Source organism: Ranitomeya variabilis, chromosome 8 (assembly GCF_051348905.1).
Source record: "Ranitomeya variabilis isolate aRanVar5 chromosome 8, aRanVar5.hap1, whole genome shotgun sequence".
Classification (NCBI taxonomy): Eukaryota; Metazoa; Chordata; class Amphibia; order Anura; family Dendrobatidae; genus Ranitomeya; species Ranitomeya variabilis.
The window spans coordinates 68732838-68755878 of NC_135239.1; the positions used below are offsets into that span (position 1 = coordinate 68732838).

The 23041-nt window shown below is 43.1% G+C and overlaps 1 protein-coding gene across 6 annotated transcripts in view; it reads right to left on the minus strand.

Moving 5' to 3' along the window:
- PBX1 (PBX homeobox 1) overlaps positions 1–22486 on the minus strand; it is a 147136-nt gene extending 124650 nt beyond the window's left edge. For 2 of the 6 annotated variants that reach the window (XM_077276168.1, XM_077276170.1), the window contains exons 1-2: positions 21940–22278; positions 17047–17115 (exon numbers count right to left, since the gene is read on the minus strand). In XM_077276168.1, the coding sequence (XP_077132283.1) occupies positions 17047–17115; positions 21940–22130 (260 nt within the window). In that variant the 5' untranslated portion in view covers positions 22131–22278. Of the gene's footprint in view, positions 1–17046; positions 17116–21939 lie in introns of all 6 variants that reach the window. The other 4 variants (XM_077276165.1, XM_077276171.1, XM_077276169.1 and 1 more) reach the window with 4 other exon arrangements.
- Between the last annotated feature and the right edge of the window lie 555 nt (positions 22487–23041).

The window sequence follows — 23041 nt, forward strand, 5'->3', positions numbered from 1 at the left end:
CACGTGGAGACAGTGACATCAGAGGTGATTGGGCATCGGGCACCACGTATCGTTCCACCACACGAGAGCCCCTGGACCGTGAGTGCCGACACCACCAGAATATATACAAAACACACACAGTGTGGTGGAATAGGTGGCGCACATTTATCAAAACTGTCTGTGGCACATGCCATCCATTAACAGTGCAGCTTTCATTTACCAGAGTTCTTCAAAAATATGAAAGCTGAGTTCTGATTGGTTTCCATGTGCGATGAAGATATTAACCTTGAGGCCTAGTATACCACGACTCATAGTATAACGTGTAGGAGCCGCCCTCAGTGACCGATCAGATCTTTTCTTTCATACTGCAATCAGCACTCGAGACCAGAAACCTGGGATCAGAACGATTTCGTCACAGCTAGTCGTATTCCCTAGTGCCGTCACACGTCAGCAGTTCTCAGACTAGTCGCGCAACCAAAAATCATCTGCGATTTGCCTAGTTTTACAGCTGTGATTTTACTGTAAAAAAAAAAAAAAGTCCATGTCGAAGAGAAATCACATGGAACTTGCGCAAGTGTGCGACTTGTGACAGAAAATATTTAGGAAAGTCACAGTAGGTCGCAATGTGACAGCATAGGAAACCATTAGATGAGATGCCCGTGCCGTGTGACACCACCATGTAGCCCCGGCCTTACGGTCACTGAATAGGACAATAATAATAAAAGGGGAATATGCAACACTGGTCCATCTCACACAATGAGATGGGAAACTCTTGGAAGATGCATTGCGTCGTTCAATTAAGGAAGCCTCTGTCACCCAGAGAGAGAGCATAGCAATATTTCAAGTTGGTTTCCATTTATCAAACCATCCATTCCCCATCCACCCCCCCACTCTAGAATAAAATATAAAGGGGGAAACAGAAGTGACACCATATTTTTGTAGATTTTTCAAATTACGGTATCCCGTGTTGACATAAAAAAAATGCATAAAATGATTTTTAGTCTTTTTATTTAAAATTTGACTATGGGGAAGGGGGATACATTTTAATTTGTTACATACACATGAATAATTACCAAGCTAAAGTTGTTCACTAATGGATATCCCCTTATCAATAGCCTCTATGCGCTGTATAAATGTAAAAAAAAAGAAAAATAAAACAAACAAAAGATTACACTTCCTTTACCTCCGGCCGGCAGCACTCCTTCACTCAGCCGCGAGTACAGCATTTCTGCCACTCGGATGTAATCGCTAAGGCTACTTTCACACTAGCGTCGGGCTCGGCCCGTCGCCGTGCGTCGGGCCGAGGTCCCCGACGCTAGCGTTGTCCCCGCCGCACAACGGGGGCAGCGGATGCATTTTTCCCACGCATCCGCTGCCCCATTGTGAGGTGCGGGGAAGTGCGGGGAGGTGGGGGCGGAGTTCCGGCCGCGCATGCGCGGTCGGAAAAAGCGGACCGTCGGGAGCAAAAAACGTTACATGTAGCGTTTTTTTCTCCCGACGGTCCGCTACCATACGCCCAAGCGTCGCAAAACGGATTCACCGTTTGGCAATGCGTCGCAAATGCGTCGCAAATGCGTCGCTAATGTTACTCTATGACGAAAAAACGTATCCAGCAAAAACTTTTGCTGGATGCGGCGTTTCGCAAAAACGACGCATTTGCGACGTATTGCAGTTAACGCTAGTGTGAAAGTAGCCTAAGGCTGTAGGTGATCAGTGGCCGTTAAGTAGCTGCAGCAATCAAGGTTAGAGGGACGGCGCTAATCTGGGTAATAAGAATACTTTTTTTTTAATTTTAAGCTGCACCTTGGGGCCACTAATAAGAGGTGGTTCAGTAGTAGACTAGTCCTTCACATGTTCACTATTCGGTCAGTATTTTACCTCAGTATTTAAGAGCCAAAATCAGCAGTGGGTGATAAATACAGAAGTGGTGCATATGTTTCTATTATACTTTTCATCTGATTTCTCCTCAGCTGGTTTTGGCTTACACATACTGAGGTAAAAACTCACCAAATACTGAATGTGTGACTGTGGCCTAAATATTACATAAAAAGGTCATTACCCTATTGTAAAAAAAAGCGTTAAACAGATTTTTATTCCCAGATTAGAAAAAGTTTCTTTAATGAAAAAAATGCAAATTTTTGGACTCAACTATTTTTACAGATGTGGCCAATTCTATAAAAATTGAAGTGACTGTTTGTGCTGGTACAATTCAACATGGTGGCTGACTGCACAGAAAAAAAAAAAAGGAAGGGACGTAGTACTATTTCCATGGTGGATATAATTCATAATTAGGATATAGGTAAAACTTATTTTTATACCATATTCATTACCTTATTTCATACACTCTAGTTACCTCTTAGTCAGAACTCCACACAATTGGTTATTGTATGGATCATCCAATGTGAACATACATACCAGATTATTGACAGGGTGTGCTAAAATTTTGTGCTACTGCGCCTCTTCTTGGCATGGGGCATCTCATTTTATATATTTAAATATATATATTTTTAACAATAGATATATTTCTTCGACACTTCTAGAGCCTTAGAGGCCTAATATTTTTTTTTTCTGGGGTCATTATGCTATATAAAAAAAAGGAATTTTTATTTTTGGGCTGTGTGCACACGTTCAGGATTTTGAGGTTTTTTTCGCTATAAAAACGCTTAAACAAACGCATACATATGCATCCCATCATGTATAACGCATTCTGCAATTTTTGTGCATATGTTGCGTTTTTTTCTGTGAAAAAAGCGCATCGCTGTAAAAAATGCAGCATGTTCATTCATTTTGCGGATTTTTCGCGTATTTACCGCTATTTAATTGCATTGGGAAAGCTCCGGTAAAAAAAAAACCACATGCGTATTTCCTGCAGAAAAAGTCCGGTTTCGTTCAGGAAAATTCTGCAGAAAATCCTGACGTGTGCACATAGCCTTATGGTATGTGCACACGTCCAGAATGCATGCAGAATTTTCCTGACATAAACCTGAGGTTTTCCGCAGGAATTCTGCATGCGTTTTTTTCGCGGTTTTTGGGCGGATTTGACACGTTTCGCTGTGGATTTTTTTCCCTGACACTCCAAAACAATGGGAAATCCGCAAAAAGAATGAACATGATGCTTCTTATCCCACAATGCGGTTTTTTTTTGCGGAAAAAAATGCATCATGTGCACAAAAATTGCGGAATGCATTCTAAATGATAGGATGCATATCCAAGCGTTTTTATTGCGAAAAAACGCGAAAATTCCTGATCGTGTGCACATAGCCTTAATCTTGCCCATGGTGTAACACCAAGTGACTGCAGTGCTCACAGACTCCAGAGTAGAGAGGAGAACAGTTGCAGGGTTTATTGCAAATCAATGCATGATAAGATACAGCAGGTATCTGTTAACGTGGCTATTAACTGGTGCGTTTTACAAATTCCAGTTTTTCTTTTCTATTTACATCTGCATGTATTAAGTTTTTTTCTTTTTTTTCATCCCCCCCAGAGCTAAAAAGCCCAGCTGCAATTTGAGAGAAAATGATAGTTTTCCTTCTTAAATGTGTGTGTGGAAGAATAGAATAAAATCACTCGGCACTTTTCTGTGGTGGCTTTGAAATGAAACTAGATTTTACATGGAAGCAAGAATTTTTTTTTTCTTCCTAACAGGACTCATTTCCACAGAGCTTTAAAGATGCTTACCATCAGCAGATTTTCAACCACTTTACACATTCACACAAAAAAAAAATAAATAAAAAATGTTTACATACTACTTTCTATGAATGACATACATGTTACAGTCTGCTACGTAAAAGCGATAGACGGAGCTGAAGATACAAAATGATATTCATGATTATGTTATGCTACTGTCGAGTTTTGCAGCAGACGCTCAGCCTGCAGTAGCAGAGGTCCATTTCTTAGGCTTTAACCCAGATGGTGATGCCTCTTGCCACTTTTGTGCATTCAACACATCACAAATTATGGCAAGTTGTCTTGGAGTTGAAAAAAACTCTGAAAATCATTGAATTATATACATTTGTCATCTCCCTACTTCTGTATAATGTGCCATGTTCTCATAACCCTTATTTCAAAGATGAATTAACATGTGGAAGAGGAATGCATAAAAGTTTGGAGGCTTCTTAGCAAAGAGAAAAGTGGTTGGACAGGACGTCTAGTGATCTTGGTAGTTGATACATACTGCCTGTGGATCGAGTAGCATGTATCAGCCAGGTATGTTTGACTCTGAAACGCGTCGGTACGAACCGTCCGGTACGAACCCTTAACTTTAAAGTTCGGGTTCACTCATCTCCAAGCAGAGACCGCTACAGTGTGTTTAGAGCCATGTTGTTCTGACTCAGTACACTGTGTGTATCTTCTGCCGAAGCTGCACGTAGCTGATCCATGGTGGGTGTGCCCCACCGATCCAATATTGACCACCTATCATAAAGGCCAGGGTCACATTGGACAAATGCCATCGGATTTTTTTTTATCGGATAGAACATGGGAAAAAATGTATTCAATGGAGCAGTGCTGATGATCGAATTTTTCCACTGACAGAAATAGGTCTGTGAAAAAAAATAAAGTTGTGCAAAGTTCTGAAGTTGGAAGACACTCAATCAAGTCTGTAGGTTCATAGAAAATATCGAACTGCACTCGGACGACATCTGAGTGCAGTCCGATTTCTGTAGACTCACAGAATAGAGAAGATGGAGAGATTTTGTTCTTCAGCTGCTCCTCGCAGTTTGATACGATTCTCGCGGCTGAGAAAATCGGATCACACTACGTTGGGTTGGCACTCTGAGAAAACTTGGATCAGAGTTTCATAGGAGTGTCATTAGCATAATTGACTAATTACTCTCGGACGAGAGAATCTTTGATCCTGTGACCCTGGCCTGAGGATAAGTCATCAATATACAAACCCTTTAGAAAGTGATTGGCTGAGCAGGCAATTCTGTCCATTTCTGTTATGGAGAGAAAAAAGGACCAAGGACCGATTATTTTTTTTTTCCTAAACCCAAGTCCTAGACTCCCCCTTAATTTTTCACAGACTTGTTGCAGTAGTGGATGTGGATAAACAATCACGACACAGGTCCTCACTGCCCATTAATATAAGAAACCCAATAAGGGATGCCCCATCCTAAAGCCCATTAAGGAGTCAAATAGGCGGCCCCTTGTCTCCCGCCACTAGCGCTACATTGTGGCCACCTAGAACATAACTAAGCGTCGGACCATCTAAAGAAATGGTGGAATCGCTGCAGCGATGAATCCAGAAAAGTGAACGTCTGCCTATAATAATGCAACACTAATAAAGTCATATCTTAATGGCGCTAAATAAATACCGTAAGTAAAATAAATACCGTAAATAAAAAATAAATAAAATCTTCAGACAGACCAAGCAATTGGTTTTAGGTGCATTCAACACCTGAAATATTTGCTATACTATTGAATGAGGACTCACAAATAGGGTTGAGCGAAACGGGTCGGCAATTTTCAGAAGTCGCCGACTTTTGGCAAAGTCGGGTTTCATGAAACCCGACCCAACCCCTGTGTGGGGTCGGCCATTTAGTCGGCGATCTTCTGAATCTGGAATCGGAACTCCGATACCGATTCCCGATATGTTTAAGATATCGGGAATTGGTATCGGAATTCAGATTTAAGTGTAAAATAAAGAATTAAAATAAAAAATATCGCTATACTTATCCTCTGACGGGCCCTGGTACTAACCGGGAACCTTCCTTCCTTAGAATCAGCTTTCCAGGACCTTGCGGTGACGTCGTGGTGACGTCGCGGCTTGGGATTGGTGCGCGGCCGCCCATGTGACCGCTCGCGCGACCAATCACAAGCCGTGACGTCACCGAAGGTCCTGGAAGGGCTGATTCTTAGGAAGGAAGGCTGCCGGAACGAAGCCGAGGGTGAGTATATTCCTATTAGGCCGGAGACACACTGGTGCGAGAGACGGCCGAGTCTCGCTGGTTAAAAGCAAGCTGTGGCACCTGCACTCCGGAGCGGAGCGTGCGGCTCCATGTATTGCTATGCAGCTGCACGCTCCGCTCCGGAGTGCAGGTGCCACAGCTTGCTTTTAACCAGCGAGACTCGGCCGTCTCTCGCACCAGTGTGTCTCCGGCCTTAGGTATATACTCACTCTCGGACATGCCCTGCTTCTTTTCGGCAGCCTTCCTTCCTAAGAATCAGCCCTTCCAGGACCTTCGGTGACGTCGCGGCTTGTGATTGGTCGCGCGAGCAGTCACATGGGCGGCCGCGCACCAATCACAAGCCGCGACGTCACCGCAAGGTCCTGGAAGGCTGATTCTAAGGAAGGAAGGTTCCCGGTTAGTACCAGGGCCCGTCAGAGGATAAGTATAGCGATATTTTTTATTTTAATTCTTTATTTTACACTTAAATATGGATCCCAGGGCCTGAAGGAGAGTTTCCGCTCCTTCAGACCCTGGGAACCATTGGAAACCCAATGCACTGCATTGGGTTTCGAGTTTCGGCCGACCCCGACTTTTTTATAGGATCGGCCGATTTCACTCGACCCGACTTTTGAAAAAGTCGGGTTTCGTGAAACCCGACCCGATCCTATAAAAGTAAAGGTCGCTCAACCCTACTCACAAATGTTCTATATCTTCTATAGAACCTCAATTCACAATTCTGGTCTCATAACATGAAACACTTGAGAATGAAGAAAAAAAACAAAAAACGAACAAGCAAATCATTTTGCGTCACTATACAGAGGCAGTAAGATAATGAAGACAATATAAAGGTTTTATCAAGCAACCTCTCTATCAGTACAAATATTATTTGGCATTATGACAAGTGAAATGATGGTGGTTAGGCATACCTACTGCACTCAAACTATACATGTGAGGGTCAAGGGTTTTGTTGTTGTTTTTTTTTTCTAGGGTCCCTTTCCACTTGCGAGAGACAAAACGGTCCGATTAACGGACCGAAAAAACGGAGGAAAATCATGCGAGTGTCATGCGATTTTTTAATCGCAACATCCGTATGACATCCATATTGCTGTCCGATTTTTACGCACCGGTGTCCTTTGAAAAGCCGGCAAATCAGTGCTGTGTACAGTAAAATCACACTGACAGGTTAGAATAGAATAGATATATACACATAGAATGTGTACATATACACATATACATTATATATATATATATATATATCAGTGAGACACCTATATATGTATATTTATATTTAAAGCAGCGAAGATAGCATTAAAGCTGCTAATTCAATTGCCAGCTTTTGCTCTCTCCTTCACAAACCCGACAGGATATGAGACATGGTTTACATACAGTAAACCATCTCATATCCCTTCTTTTATTACATATTCCTCTTCACTAATGTAAGAAGTGTCTGTGTGTTAAATTTGGGGGCTCTAGCTATGAAATTAAAGGGTTAAATGGCGGAAAAAATTGGCGTGGGCTCCCGTGCAATTTTCTCCGCCAGAGTGGGAAAGCCAGTGACTGAGGGCAGATATTAATAGCCAGGAGAGGGTCCATGGTTATTGGCCCCCCCTGGCTACAAACATCTGCCCCCAGCCACCCCAGAAAAGGCACATCTGGAAGATGCGCCTATTCTGGCACTTGGCCACTCTCTTCCCACTCCCGTGTAGCGGTGGGATATGGGGTAATGAAGGGTTAATGCCACCTTGCTATTGTAAGGTGACATTAAGCCAGATTAATAATGGAGAGGCGTCAATTATGATACCTATCCATTATTAATCCAATTGTATGAAATGTTTAAAAAAACCACACACACAATATTGCAAAGTATTTTAATGAAATAAACACACAGGTTGTTGTAATATTTTATTGCTCTCTCAATCCACCTGAAGACCATCGTTCTGTAACAAATTATTGTTGGTTTATTTTTATACATACCTTCCGTAGATCTGTGACGTCCCACGATGTAAATCCATCTGAAGGGGTTAAAATATTTTACAGGCAGGAGCTCTGCTATAATGCAGCTGTGCTGGTGCCTGTAAACCCTGGGGAATGAAGGTAATGTAGGTCAATGACCTATAGTTACCTTCAGTCGCGGTGATGCGCCCCCTGCTGGATGTCCTCATATGATGTCGAGCGTGGGAAAAAGTTCCCAGGCTGCAGTTCATGAGGACACCCAGCAGAGGGCGCATCACCGTGACTGAAGGTAACTATAGGTCATTGACCTACATTACCTTCATTCCCCGGGGTTTACAGGCACCAGCACAGCTGCATTATAGCAGAGCTCCTGCCTGTAAAATATTTTAACCCCTTCAGATGGATTTACATCGTGGGACGTCACAGATCTACGGAAGGTATGTATATTGTTGGTTTATTATTTTTAATTTGTTACAGAACGATGGTCTTCAGGTGGATTGAGAGAGCAATAAAATATTACAACAACCTGTGTGTTTATTTCATTAAAATACTTTGTAATAATGTGTGTGTGTTTTTTTTAACCATTTCATACAATTGGATTAATAATGGATAGGTGTCATAATTGACGCCTCTCCATTATTAACCTGGCTTAATGTCACCTTACAATAGCAAGGTGACATTAACCCTTCATTACCCCATATCCCACCGCTACACGGGAGTGGGAAGAGAGTGGCCAAGTGCCAGAATAGGCACATCTTCCAGATGTGCCTTTTCTGGGGTGGCTGGGGGCAGATGTTTGTAGCCAGGGGGGCCAATAACCATGGACCCTCTCTAGGCTATTAATATCTGCCCTCAGTCACCGGCTTTACCGCTCTGGCGGAGAAAATTGCACGGGAGCCCACACCAATTTTTTCCACGATTTAACCCTTTAATTTCATAGCTAGAGCCCCCAAATTTGACCCACAGACACTTCTTACATTAGTGAAGAGGAATATGTAATAAAAGAAGGGATATGAGATGGTTTACTGTATGTAAACCATGTCTCATATCCTGTCGGGTTTGTGAAGGAGAGAGCAAAAGCTGGCAATTGAATTAGCAGCTTTTATGCTATCTAGCGCTGCATTAAATAAATATATATATATATCAGCCAAGTCCAAAGAAAAAAGAAAGTGGCACAACTCTCCAACAGAGGATACAAGGGGTGTATGAGGCACAGGAAAATCACAGACGTCTTACAACGGAGGTGCTAGCGTTCAGAAAACACACAATCTTGAGTAGCAAAACCAGAGAAAAGATGACGCAGCACTCACCAGCACCCAGGTCAGATGTCTTCTTTATTACGACATGGAAAGTTACAGCTTCACGGCACGGGGGAGTGACAAGGTGAGGAGCATGTGAGGCGGGACGACGGCCGTTTCACGCTGATAAGTAGCGCTTCTACGGGTCCCATCCAGGTGAGTGCTGCGACATTATATATATATATATATATACACATATACATATACATATATGTATATATACCTATTCTATGTGTATATATCTACTCTATTCTAACCTGTCAGTGTGATTTTACTGTACACCGCGCTGAATTGCCGGCTTCTCAAAGGACACCGGTGCGTAAAAATCGGACAGAACTCGCATGGTGCGAGTGCTGTGCGATTTTTTTCTCGCACCCATTGACTTGCATTGGCGAGTCTCGTCCGAGAATCGCAGCAATACGCAGCATGCTGCGATTTTTTTCTCAGCCGATCCAGATTTTTCTCAGTCCGATTTCGGCTGAGAAAAAAAAAAAATCGCAAATGAAAAGACACCTATTAAATAACATTGGTCCGAGTGCAATCCGATTTTTTATCGGATTGCACTCGTCCGTTTTCCTCGCAAGTGGAAAGGGACCCTTAGTATCAAGATAGTAAGGGGTGTGTCATTAAATAATGTAGAAAGTGCTGTATTTTGTACTTAATCCCTCATTCACCAGCTAAGAAATAAAGAAGGGAGAAAGAAAATCACTCCAAGACAGATGGATTCTGCAGAAAAGGGAAAGTTATACAGATTGGAGAGTGCTTCCGATTTCCAATGCGGTGTGCCCCGGGACATTGGCAGATGATACCAGGGGGAAATCTCACACAGAGAGGAATCCTCATTAATCACACAGTGGTTATTAGCACCTCACACATTTCCATTAGACCTCCACAAGACAAACTGCACATAAATTAGAGAGCTGTGGATGCAGGAGATGCAGGGTTAACGAGCCTAACAAGACAAGGAAGAGTGGGAACCTGCAGATCACTATGTGGCACACAGTATCTACCGAAATGTTAGAAGAGGAAAGATTTTACACGGTGTCCTAAATACAAAGGTCTGTTACTTTGGCAATAAATAATACCGCACCGCAAAAATGCCAAACCTGAATAATTGGAACATCAAGGGTTTGTAGGATCTCAGACTGCTCCAGAGGTAGGAAATATCAGAGAGTGCAAACACTAAGGCCATGTTCACACGTAACGCAAAATGATGCTTTTTTTTCCTGCAGGTGTTCGTACCACACTGCACAATAACAATCTTCTCTGGTTACGGAAGAAGCGGATGCGAAACGTGCGTCGGGGTGAGGAGGGACGTCGATCTCGTCACCGGGTCTGCAGTGTACTGCACTAATCGGGTAATATACAGTATGCGGTTTTCTCTTTATTAGTAATATGCACGCATTAGGGATAAATATGGCTTTCTTTACATAGATCAGCAATGCTATTATCCATACACTGTCACTAGACTGGATATAGTGTGACTCACACTTGCCTGATATATAACCTGTGCTCTTTTATTATTATGCTGCGGTATATTCATCTGTTTATTTGGGATATTGAGATGTACTTGCTTTAAATATAGTCCCGTATTTTTCATTACTGTGTAGCACTGATTTGGACCAGGTGTCCCTCCTGGTTAGGGCGCTCTTGTTCGTTCTTGCTACATGTGACAATTATGTGTCTTTAAATTATCAATACAATTGTGGATTTTAATATTTAATTGGATCTCTTCTTGCGGCTTCTGGTTATGTGTTAGTCCATATTTGGGTAATCAATTGATTAGGAAGTGCCAGTGTTTCACTATTGGACTAAATTTGGGTTATTTCTCTGGTTACTGCGGTTTTCCCATTTTATTTGAGGAATTTTGCTGCAGATATTTTATTTATTTATTTTTTTTTTTTTATAGAACAGAAGGGTTTTGAGCCTACACTGTTTTTCTGGCAAGCCTATATAAAGGGGAAAAAAAAGGCAGTTCAATAGCATCTTAAGGTCACATTTTCACGTTCAGTAATTGACATCAGTATTTGTAAGTCACAACCAGGAGAGGAACAATCAGAAGAAAAGTATAATAAAAACACGTCACCACTCCTGATTTATCACCCACTCCTGGTTGATGTAAAATACTGACCAAATATTGTACGTGGCCCAAGGTTTGGTTCCCAAGGTAAGATCAAATTAGAGAATGTGTGGATGGAGGATCTTGGAAGGCGCTTCTGTTTAGATGAAGGAAATTCCAAGAAGAATCAACAGAGTATCATCATGGATAAAAAAAAATATTTTTTTTATTTGAGATATATATAACAGTTAAAAATGTTTTTTTGTTGGAGCTGTAGTGAGAAAATACCAACGCTACCAACCATAAAACATGGCAAACAATGCGTTTCGGCTAATATAACCTTCATCAGGTGTCTGAGAATATATGCCTGCTAGAGCATGTATATCTTTCTCTGTGCACATGGGTGGCAAGATCAAAATTATACATTTTCCAAACATGTTACTTGCTTTTTCTACTGTGTTTTTTTTTTTAAGCTGCAATTTTCCTTTCTGTTCCATTTTAACTAAAACTGCGCTGTTTTGGATACTTCCTGTTGCTTAGCTTTGATAAAACTTTATTAGGGTATGTGCAGATGTTGCAGATCTGCAGCTGTTTTCCATGCATTTTACAGTAGCATGTAAAGCTATGGAAAACTAAATCCGCTGTGCACATGCTGCGGAAAATTCTGCGCAGAATTGCTACGGTTGATTTTCAGCAGCATGTCAATTCTTTGTACGGATTCCGCAGCGCTTTACACCTATTCCTTAATAGGAATCCGAAGGTGTAAAAACGCAGGTGAAATCCGCACAAAATCCACAGGTAAAAGGCAGGGCGCTTTACCTGCGGATTCAGAAGAAAAATCCGCAATGGAATCCGCAACGCGTGCACATAGCCTTAATAAAGTCATGTGCGGATTTCAAGCGGTTTCACTGCGGAGAGGCAATAAAAATGCATATGCAATTTTATCAGTGGATTTTTTCCCATCTCACTGCAGTCTGGAGAAATTCCGGAAAAAAAAAAAAAAAAAAGCATATTTACTGAAAGACAAATATTGACCCCGCAGGTTAGTTTTTGGTTTAAAAAAATAATAATAATTAAAAAAAAAAAAAAAAAAAAAAAAAAAACACAACACCACACGCCTGGAACTGTGATACACTGCATTTTCTTATTGTGCAACAAAACATACAGTTGTAAAAAAAAAATACGCATTGTGGGATCTTGGCCTAGAGATTATACACAGCACTTTGCAATTGTCATCATGTATAAGATTTTTTTTTTTTTTAATAGCTTTTGCAAACCCCCCTCCCCCACTTCAAAATATTTTGTTCACGAGCCATAACACAGAGTTCTCTCTATTTTTGCAAGTCAAATTGTAGATTACATTGTATCATTTTGAGGCACATTTTTTGATAGCTTTTGTATCTTTGGTTCTGGGAGGTGGAAGATAAAGAACATTTTAAGATGTTCACCATGTGGCATAAAAACGTTACATTTATCATGAACTACCACATTATTAATTAAAAATCATAACGGGAAAAAATGTTTTGCTTTTACACTTCGGATGTTTATTTTTTTATACTGTGACTTTATTTTCTTTAGGCCCACTATGGGACTGTGCCCCGGAATCCTTTGATCATTCTAGATGAAACGTCCTGCCTCTAGCCATTGTTATGCCCCAGGCTGCCATGGCAACTCACTGGCATCCTGCCATCGAACTGTGGGGGCATTAATTGGCTGACAGAGGCTGCCCCTTCCCTGTAAATCCACAGTTGTCATGATAAGTATTAACCACAGCATCTGAGGGCCTGAAAAGCCACGTTCAGACTTAAAGAGTTGTCGAAGGCTTATGAAATTGATGCCCGATCACTTATGATCCCTTTAAACAGGTCAATGGATAGTCAACTTGGACAGAACATCATGATCATTGGCAGCATGTTACCTGTTCACATGGGCGATGTTTTGTCAATAACACTGATTCTTATGCTAGTACGGTATGAAATCATCACACATGACAAACATTTTGCTCATTCGTCCAGTGACTGCCGTCATGTTTAGAAGTGACCTATACATGTTTATTATTGGCTTGTCTAAATGGACCATTGAAATGGGCAAAATTAATATCAGATAGGTGGGGGTCCGAAAACCGACAACTCCACTGATCAGCTGCTTTTAGCTACAGTGGAGGCCAGATATAAACAGAGCCGCAACAGCACAGCTCCGAGAACTGCAACTCAGCTATTCATTTTGACACGATAGCATGGACTGTGATATTGATGGCCCAAGAAAAAAAATAAAACAAGGTTGGCACAGTCACAAAATAAAGGACTTTTTAATTTGCAGGTCTTATCCTCTGGCTAGTGGATCCGTTGGGGCTCTACTCGTAAATAGAAATGCGAATAGCTCATATGATCTAGGAAAGTGGCACTCACCACCCATAAAAAAAAAATGTATTCTAAATCACTGTTAAAAAAACATAGCCTTGGAGCTAATGGGATGCATGAAGACGGCTGTTTCATGATGGAATAAGCGCGTCTACGGTTCATGTATGAGACCTGAAGAAGCGCTTGTTACATAGCAAAACAGCCGTTGTCTTCAAGCACCCTGCTAGCTCCACACTCATGTATTTGTAATGGAGATATATAATAAAAGTGTTTAATGGATGGTGAGTGCCACATTCCCGAATCTTCAATAGAAGTCGAGGAAACCCCTTTGACTAAAATCCGGGTAGATGCAGCAGGGTCTCAGCTGTATGCATAGCCAACACCAGCTCTAGATAGCACAGCTCCTTATTTTGTAAGAGTACAACATGGTGTACCCCAACTTTCTACTGTTAGCATTGTGTGAACATATCCTATGTCTGTCACACTCATTCAAATTAAGTTTTCAGAAATACAGCACATGCACATGTGGCAGAAAAGCAATATTGTACAAGTTAGGAAGATGGATATTTTTGTAACTTCCACGGACCACAATGGAGAGTGTCTGCTGTAGGACCCCAGTAATCAAGCATCTACTATATAATTGTCTAAGGGTCACTTCAGTCCTTCTGTCTGTCGGCAACTTCCTTCACGGTTATTCATTCGCTGATTGGTCTCGCCAGCTGCCTGTCATGGCTGCCGCGACCAATCAGCGACGGCCACAGTCCTATTAGTCCCTCCCTACTCCCCTGCAGTCAATGCCCGCTCCATACTCCCCGCAGTCACCGCTCACACAGGGTTAATGCCAGCGGTAACGGACCGCGTTATGCCGCGGGTAACTCACTCCGTTACCGCCGCTATTAACCCTGTGTGACCAAGTTTTTACTATTGATGCTGCCTATGCGGCGTCAATAGTAAAAACAGTATTAAAAAAGCTATGAGGGGGCACCACGGTCAGTGGGATCACACCGAGACCTACATACGAACCAATAATATAAAGCAAAAAAACAGAAACGGTCTCATAGAAGGGGATCACCACACATATGGATAAGGCACTAGTAAAGACACAACTTTATTAAGACACCATATACAAGTAGCAAAAATACAGACAGTTAAAAACATTTAAAAACATATACTTTATACAAAAGGCCCATAATAAGGCTACAACCCACACACAGGACTGAACAATAAATGCCAAATACTCTCATGGACAAAGGTGGTTAATACCCCCCATGCCTACATAGACAGCTCTGCCCCTCACACAAGTGTATAATAATGATGTCAAAATGTACTATAACAAACTTGAGGTAACAGAGCCCTATTAGTACACAAAGTGTCCGCATAGAAACAACCAAGCAAAAAAGTAGCGAAGTACACTAAGTCCTGAGGGGTGGGCACACCTCACAATCAGTAAAAACTGATGTATATAGGCTGGAAGGCTGTAAATAGTGTGAAGTAATCACAATCCCAAAGCCTTCATGACACTGAAAAAAGATGGCACAGCTGCACATAGACCAAACAAACTGAGCATACAAAGGCAAGGTAACCAATGAAACCCAGATGCGATGTGCAGAGCGGGTGTGCAAGCAGACAAAGTCCTGGTTGGGGCTGTGCAACAGCCCAACGCGTGTCGCCACCTACAAGTGGCTTCGTCAGGGGTCAATAGTAAAAACATCTAATGTTAAAAAAATAAAAAATCATTATATACTCACCTTCTGGCGCCTTTCCCGCTCCTCGCGATGTTCCGGTGCCAAGGATGGTATGCCAGAAGGACCTTCCATGACGTCACGGTCATGTGACCGCGACGTCATCACAGGCCCTGCGCGAGAAGGACCTGCCATGACGTCAAGGTCATGTGACCGCGACGTCATCGCAGGCCCGGCGCGAGAAGGACCTGCCGTGACGTCACGGTCATGTGACCGCTACGTCATCGCAGGCCCTGCGCCAGAAGGACCAGCCGTGACGTCACGGTCATGTGACCGCGACGTCATCACACCCTGGGACCGGAAGCTGCCGCCTGCACCGAACACAGGCGACAGAACTACAAGGGGCCCCTCGGAAGGTGAGTATATGTTTATTTTTTATCCTGTGACATACATAGCTGGGCAATATACTACGTGGCTCTGTGCTGTATACTACGTGGCTCTGTGCTGTATACTACGTGGGCTGTGCAATATCCTACGTGGGCTGTGCAATATCCTACGTGGGCTGTGCAATATCCTACGTGGGCTGTGCAATATCCTACGTGGGCTGTGCAATATCCTACGTGGGCTGTGCAATATCCTACGTGGGCTGTGCAATATCCTACGTGGGCTGTGCAATATCCTACGTGGGCTGTGCAATATCCTACGTGGGCTGTGCAATATCCTACGTGGGCTGTGCAATATCCTACGTGGGCTGTGCAATATCCTACGTGGGCTGTGCAATATCCTACGTGGGCTGTGCAATATCCTACGTGGGCTGTGCAATATCCTACGTGGGCTGTGCAATATCCTACGTGGGCTGTGCAATATCCTACGTGGGCTGTGCAATATCCTACGTGGGCTGTGCAATATCCTACGTGGGCTGTGCAATATCCTACGTGGGCTGTGCAATATCCTACGTGGGCTGTGCAATATCCTACGTGGGCTGTGCAATATCCTACGTGGGCTGTGCAATATACTACGTGGGCTGTGCAATATACTACGTGGGCTGTGCAATATACTACGTGGGCTGTGCAATATACTACGTGGACATAAATATTCTAGAATACCCGATGCGTTAGAATCGGGCCACCATCTAGTCTATGATATAATTTTCTGTACATGCCAGGACTTATCAGAGGGGGAAGCCTTGCCAAATAGTTGACCCACCAAAGTATGCAAAAAAAAAAAATGGGTCAGCCAGCATACACTTTATGTGCAGACTAAGAATAGGATTATTTATAGGGCATTCCCAAAGCACTGTACAGCCGAGCACAAAAGTAATAATAATGTTAAGGTTAATGAAAAATTGTATAGTGGGCTCTACTCCTGGGAGCTTCCAATGGAAAAACTGAACCCTTTCCTAATGTACTTACTATATTTGTATTATTATTTCTGAACACTATGACTTCCCATGTCACATGAATATTTTATGTGTTCAATGAGAATTTAGCAGCAGTCTCCTGAAAACCAGCCAATAGATTTTCTATAATAAGAGTCACCTCCAACTGGGGTCATGGATAAAAACCAATGTAAAAGGTTAGAAAAGAAACCCATCTGATTGGCAAACTCATTTACCAAGATATTGCATTGTTTTATAAGGGATGAAGACACATATTGGTACTGGAAATAATGTTACGTGGTGAAATATGTCACATAATGTGTGCTGGAGAAGTACTATACATATAGGACAGCAAATATTGTACAACACAACCTTAAAACCCAACATCGTTCAATGTGTGAAACTTAAAGGGTGACCAAAGTTAACACCAATATCTGACTTCCTACCCTTGGGGAGTCAACAAGGCGGAGATATAGGGGAGGTTTGGCAACTGGTGATCGCTGGCGATTTTCTCTCTGTAACAAAACAAAATCAAGGTTTTATCCTTTAACCCCAATGGGAGTGTGACAGAGGGGGGAGATATATGACCAGCTTAAAAAAAAACAAAACAAAAAAAAAAACACGATAAACAGATTAGGTCTCAAAACAAAAAAGGATAAGAACACAAAATATGCAGGTATATATTAAGACGGCTGTGGGTGTGAGACTGTAATAGTGGGGTTGACCAGCAGCATCAAGTATGGCGGCTACTAGATAATCAATGTATCCCAATGAGAAGATGGTTGCACACACTATTTCAAGGGTTGTCCTTCTCCCTTGCTTTGGTGTATGGCCGCCTTAACATGAAGGTTCTACAACCACAAGCATCTAGGAGTTACCAGGAATGTAGGGTTGGGTGTTAGGCTTTTCATTATACACAGACACATCCGATTTAACAACTTAAATGTTGGCCGACATTATGGGACCACTAGAGAATCCGAGAAATTTGCATAAAGAAAGTATAAGTTTGTCCCAGCTGGGCAGGTTCCTTGAGGAGACAGGTTCACCACCGTGACCTTCTCAATAAGTACAAGGAAAACCACAAGTCAATATTTATAAAAGAAAGTAATGGGCCACATAAACCAAGAACAATAAGCCACTTCTAGCGTGGAAAGGTTACAACGTACTTACCTGAAAATTAAAGCACTCACATTGTACTTGTGCAAGATCAAATAAAGCAACTTTGTGAGTGGAAGATTTATCAGAGAAGCCGGCAGGATCTACTACAGTACACGGATACAAGGCTTGAGCCCTCCATACTAACACGTTTGGTCTGAGAGCTTGCAGTTCAAGTGGAGAACTGCAAGCAACGGCGGGGGGTGAAAAAGTCACGACTGGTATTAGACAAAAAGTCACACCATGCGACTTCAGATAGACAGATAGGTGTAACCCAGCGCTTATTTGTATACAAATAATATACTTCCTATGTTTACTAGAAATTTAATAGTACAACTAAATACATGATGCCCTAAAATTAACATTTAAAGGGGTCTTCATAACTGCAGTTTGTGACCTTGAATCTGATGCGACTGATCGCATTTGTATAGGATACACCCTACTCCGGCGTGTTTAAGGGAGCAGGAAACGTGTTACATAGGCCACTGTCATCACAGAATCTTGGAGACCGTTTTAGCAAAATTTCTTAAAAGTAAAATGCATTTTTTTTGTTTTAGTACAGGCTAGTTGCTGAACCTCTGACCAGTGTAAACTTGGCCTTGGATCACATGGATAAAATAACAGAATGGGGTTGAGGACCCCTCTATATAAGCAAGAGTAGAGACTGCAAAGAGATCTACGAAGATAGAACTGTATGGAAGACCAGACATACGTGTTCATTTTATGGTTTCCTTAAGAGGCTGGAAGCTGCAGCCTCAGTCCAGTCACCTTATCAGTAAAGGCTGATCATTGGGGGTCCCCCAGAAGTGATCACAAGAACAGATCTCAGAATAGCAAAGGTTTACATCCCATACAATCATAGAGGAACATATACACAGGGATCCAGGCTTACAAGCAAAATAGCAGAGCCATCTGAAGGCAGCTATAATATGCACATCATTAAAGCACATAGGGATGGTGCACCTGTCTCCAGGTATCCTGCTTGTAATCCTCCTGCAGGATTTGATCTGCACTTCCATTCGCCCAGGGTTCACAATTCTCCATGTGTCACCCCTGGCACTAGCACTGTGCAGAGGTAAATTCAATGCATCACATGACAATGGCACACGGCTTCAGCTGTAAATCCATTATGTCCCCTATTCACCATAGCCCATAAACTAGTAAACACTAAAGGAGTTCGCACAAATACAAAACATGACGCTAATAAACTACTATGCAAATACAACAGCTCTCCTCCCAAACATTAGAAGAAGCACGTGTACGAGTCCGACGACCTGTCCTACAGTGGATCGGTTATTAAAAAAATAATTTCTACGGTGCCTCGCTTATAGCGTCAGCTCCAACCCACCAGTATTTTTATATTATGATAATAATGCACTTAGATTTTATAAAAATACACTTCTGTTTACTGACAGGCAATCATCACTATCGGTGCCGTCATGTCAAGTGTGATAGATGAGGCGTTCTGACGTATGTGGAGTCCTACAGCAGTGCTAAGCACTGTATACATTATAGTACCAGGGGCCCCATAGACTCCTGCACGCTCAACCCTCTATAAAACAAAGAGTGATAGTATTGGGAAGATTACGTGATGTTCTGTTACATTTCAAAGGGGCACAAATACTGAAAAATACCATTAAACACACTTCAGTTCCAATTCACTACCAACACAAATTAGTAATGGTATTTTATACACATCATGGTCGGCCATGAAGCTTGCAGCCTCAGAAAAACTACTCTACAACAGACTGCGATTCATGCATTCACAACATTTACATATTTGTTTTCCCCCCCGACACGAAAGACAGCCCCCCCAAAACAGCTAATATAGAAGGAATATAAATAACAGGGGGCCTAGATTTACCACCTGAATATTTTTCAGTATGTATTACGTTTATGTTGACAATGATCAACACAGTTTAAAAATACAAAATCATGATAGTTCCCACTGTAACCACTTTTTTACATTATACATTATGTTCTATATGATGATAACGTGGACCCCGGAGCCGATCTGGATGTACACACTGGTGTATATTTGATAAGCTCACAACCTACATATTAATAGACTGTATCTCGCCTTAGCAGGATAGAACGTTCTCCTAAGTGTACATACGGTATATTAATTATAACTAGTGCAAGTACAGTATATGTCATGTGTTATACATGTCTTACAGTTACAGCTCTTGGGATTGTTCTAAATAATATAATACTCGGAAAATCTAATTTTATTCTCAGATATTATATTACAAAAGATGACAATAATTGCCAACTGCCTTGCAATAGAAATGACAAATACTGTCTAGAAAGCGACCCGTACTGTGCAATACAGAATATACTACACGTATAAATGTCAGTCAGCCTCTAAATACATAAAAAGAGAAAAATACTGATTAACCCATGTATCTATTTCCAATGTCAGCCAGCACATTGCCATAAGAAAATACATTTCCCAGCAAAATCTGCATTCCATGTAGCCTAATGGCTCCCGCACAGGGTGATACCGCGCTCATGTTAGTGTCATTTCAACCTCGGCTCAGACCTAACAAATAACACAAGAGCAAGTGAGGGAATTAACTTAGCTGCCAGTGACAACATAGTCCACAACCAGCAGTCACTGGGATGAAAAATGAAGGAGCAGTCAGCATACGTCGTAGCATCACAGGCCGCAGCATAGGCTTTGCCTGTTGCAATCTGCCTGTAAAAAGCAGCTGGTAAAAAATAAATAAAAAAGTTACTATATTTCTTCTAAACTTCAGATAATGCCCAGCACCTTGATTAATTAGGAGTATATTTTATTTTTCTATTGATGTGATACTGATTAGTCGCTATGTAGCAGTGAGCAGTCGATTCTATGTATCAGAGGAAGTAATAAATATTTACAATATCTTTCAGGTAGTAACAACAACAATATCCTTTGGCTATGGCCAACATTACACCGTACCAGGCTATATAACCATCAATTACACACTAATACTATATTTAAAAAATAAGTATATACATATCTGCATGTTCTCTTCTATTCTGAGAATAACTGAGTAATATAAATAAGAAATAAACAGGATATTGATGGGCCGGGGAAGAGAATGACAGCACCTGAGCTAGGCCCAGCAATGGAATAAAAGAGAATTAGTGAAGAGATACAGTATATACCTGCACCACCATAACGGCAGATATGAAAATGGCTATCAAAAGACCCAGGTATTACAAGAACTCTGATCAATGCGTGTCAATAACATGGGAGTCTGTAGGGGAAACACTGCAGTTTATGTAGATCATCCCCCAAAAAATGGGGTTCATCCCAGGTCCTATATTAATGTATGGTGCCATTTTTTACATCAAGTTCTGGCAAAAAAAAAAAAAAAAAAAAAAAAACACAAACAAAAAAAGAATGCTTGTTGGAAGATCAAAAAAAAACAAACATTTAAACATACCCATTATTGCATAAAACCGGGTATAGAGGCACAGCCGGGAAGTTTAACCATCACTTTGTGATATGTATAAAATGTGACCTGGCAAAGTGAGACCCTAAGTATTGGGGATTGTAGCACCCCCTATAACGCCCTGTACAGTACATCACATGGGGTGACACTAGCTCTGATGGCACACTACACACAGGCCTGGCAGTACCCTTGACCTCGGTGGTCCGACTACTGGCGCACTAAACTTTCTGACGCCCCAGACATTGTACATCCGAGCTGATTTTTCAGGTAAACTCCTGCAATATAGGGTAAGTGTCCCTCCAGTCCCCAGCAGGTGAGCACACACACATGACATATGGCAGCGCTTACTCTAGGTCATTAGGGCGCTATGTGCCTGTAGGTGGGATGCTCCAGAGGTGGGATGCTCCAGATCAGCTCTGGGGGGCCAGGACTGCAGAATGCCAAGTATCAATGTGCAGACTTTCAGGTCATGATCGAAATAGCAAAACAAAAAAAAGAAGAATCTCTGAGAAAGTGTGAGGCTGGGGACAGGACTGCGCCTGCTCTGTCACTTCTGGTCGCTGGCTGTGAGTGTGGCCCCATGCATTAGTGTCTGGCACACAACAACAAGACGCCAGAAAAGTTTAGGGAAACGACAGATCTCGCAGCCTGCTGATGTGTGAGCCCCGAGTTGGGCCATTTGTCCCCAGGTGTGGGGGGCTGTCCTAGCACACACACACATGCATGTCGCAGGGGGCTCACCTGGCCTGTGCTTCGTCCAGACTCTGGTCCGTGATGGTCATGATCTGCTGTAATATATCCCCGATGTCCTGCTTCCTGCCCCCCTCCCCCTCGCTGGCCCCGGTGCCATCCTGCATGTGCTGGGACAGGCTGGGGTGGCCGGGCATCCCCACCCCCGGGTGGCTGTGCATTAGCCTGGGCTGATCATCCATCTCCAGGAGCAAGCCCCGCTCTGCAGCACCCTCCGTGCACCCTGCAGCGCACAGGGAACTCTTATTGTTCTTCCCTCTCTCCTGCCTTTGTTGTGGCTCCCTCCTGTAAATCCCGGGGCGCAGGAATCCGTCCAGATCCGGACAAGTCCAGCAGACCAGGAAGAATAGGATCCAGGCAGAGGAGGCTCTGGGCTCCCTCGCGGCCGCGCTCCCGGAGGCTGGGTGTGGACCGGAGCAGGGAACTTCCTCGCAGCTCGGTGTCCTGCTTTTGTTTGGGGCTCAGTCTCCGCTCCTCCGCCCTCCTCCGTGTCTCTCCTCTCTCCTCTAGAGCTGACACACAGCACAGAATGGAGACCGACGGCCCGCCCCCCCTGCGCGCTCACTGGCTGCGGGAGGCACGAAGCCACGCCCACAGCAGCTTGTGATTGGCTGCTGCACGGGTCACTCCCCTCCCTTCCAGCTGTCAATCATTGGGGTTCAGAGGTGGAGAATGTGAAAGTAGTAAGGCAGCGATAGCCAGAGGAAAGCACCGAGCACAGAGGAGGAGCAGCACCACCGTGCACCCAGGAGGAAGGGCACCCAGGAGGAGCAGCACCGAGGAGGAAGAGCACCCAGGAGGAGCACCACCGAGCACCCAGGAGGAGCAGCACCGTGCACCCAGGAGGAAGGGCACCCAGGAGGAAGAGGACCCAGGAGGAGCAGCACCGTGCACCCAGGAGGAAGGGCACCCAGGAGGAAGAGGACCCAGGAGGAGCAGCACCGTGCATAGCCAGAGGAAAGCACCGAGCACAGAGGAGGAGCAGCACCACCGTGCACCCAGGAGGAAGGGCACCCAGGAGGAGCAGCACCGAGGAGGAAGAGCACCCAGGAGGAGCACCACCGAGCACCCAGGAGGAGCAGCACCGTGCACC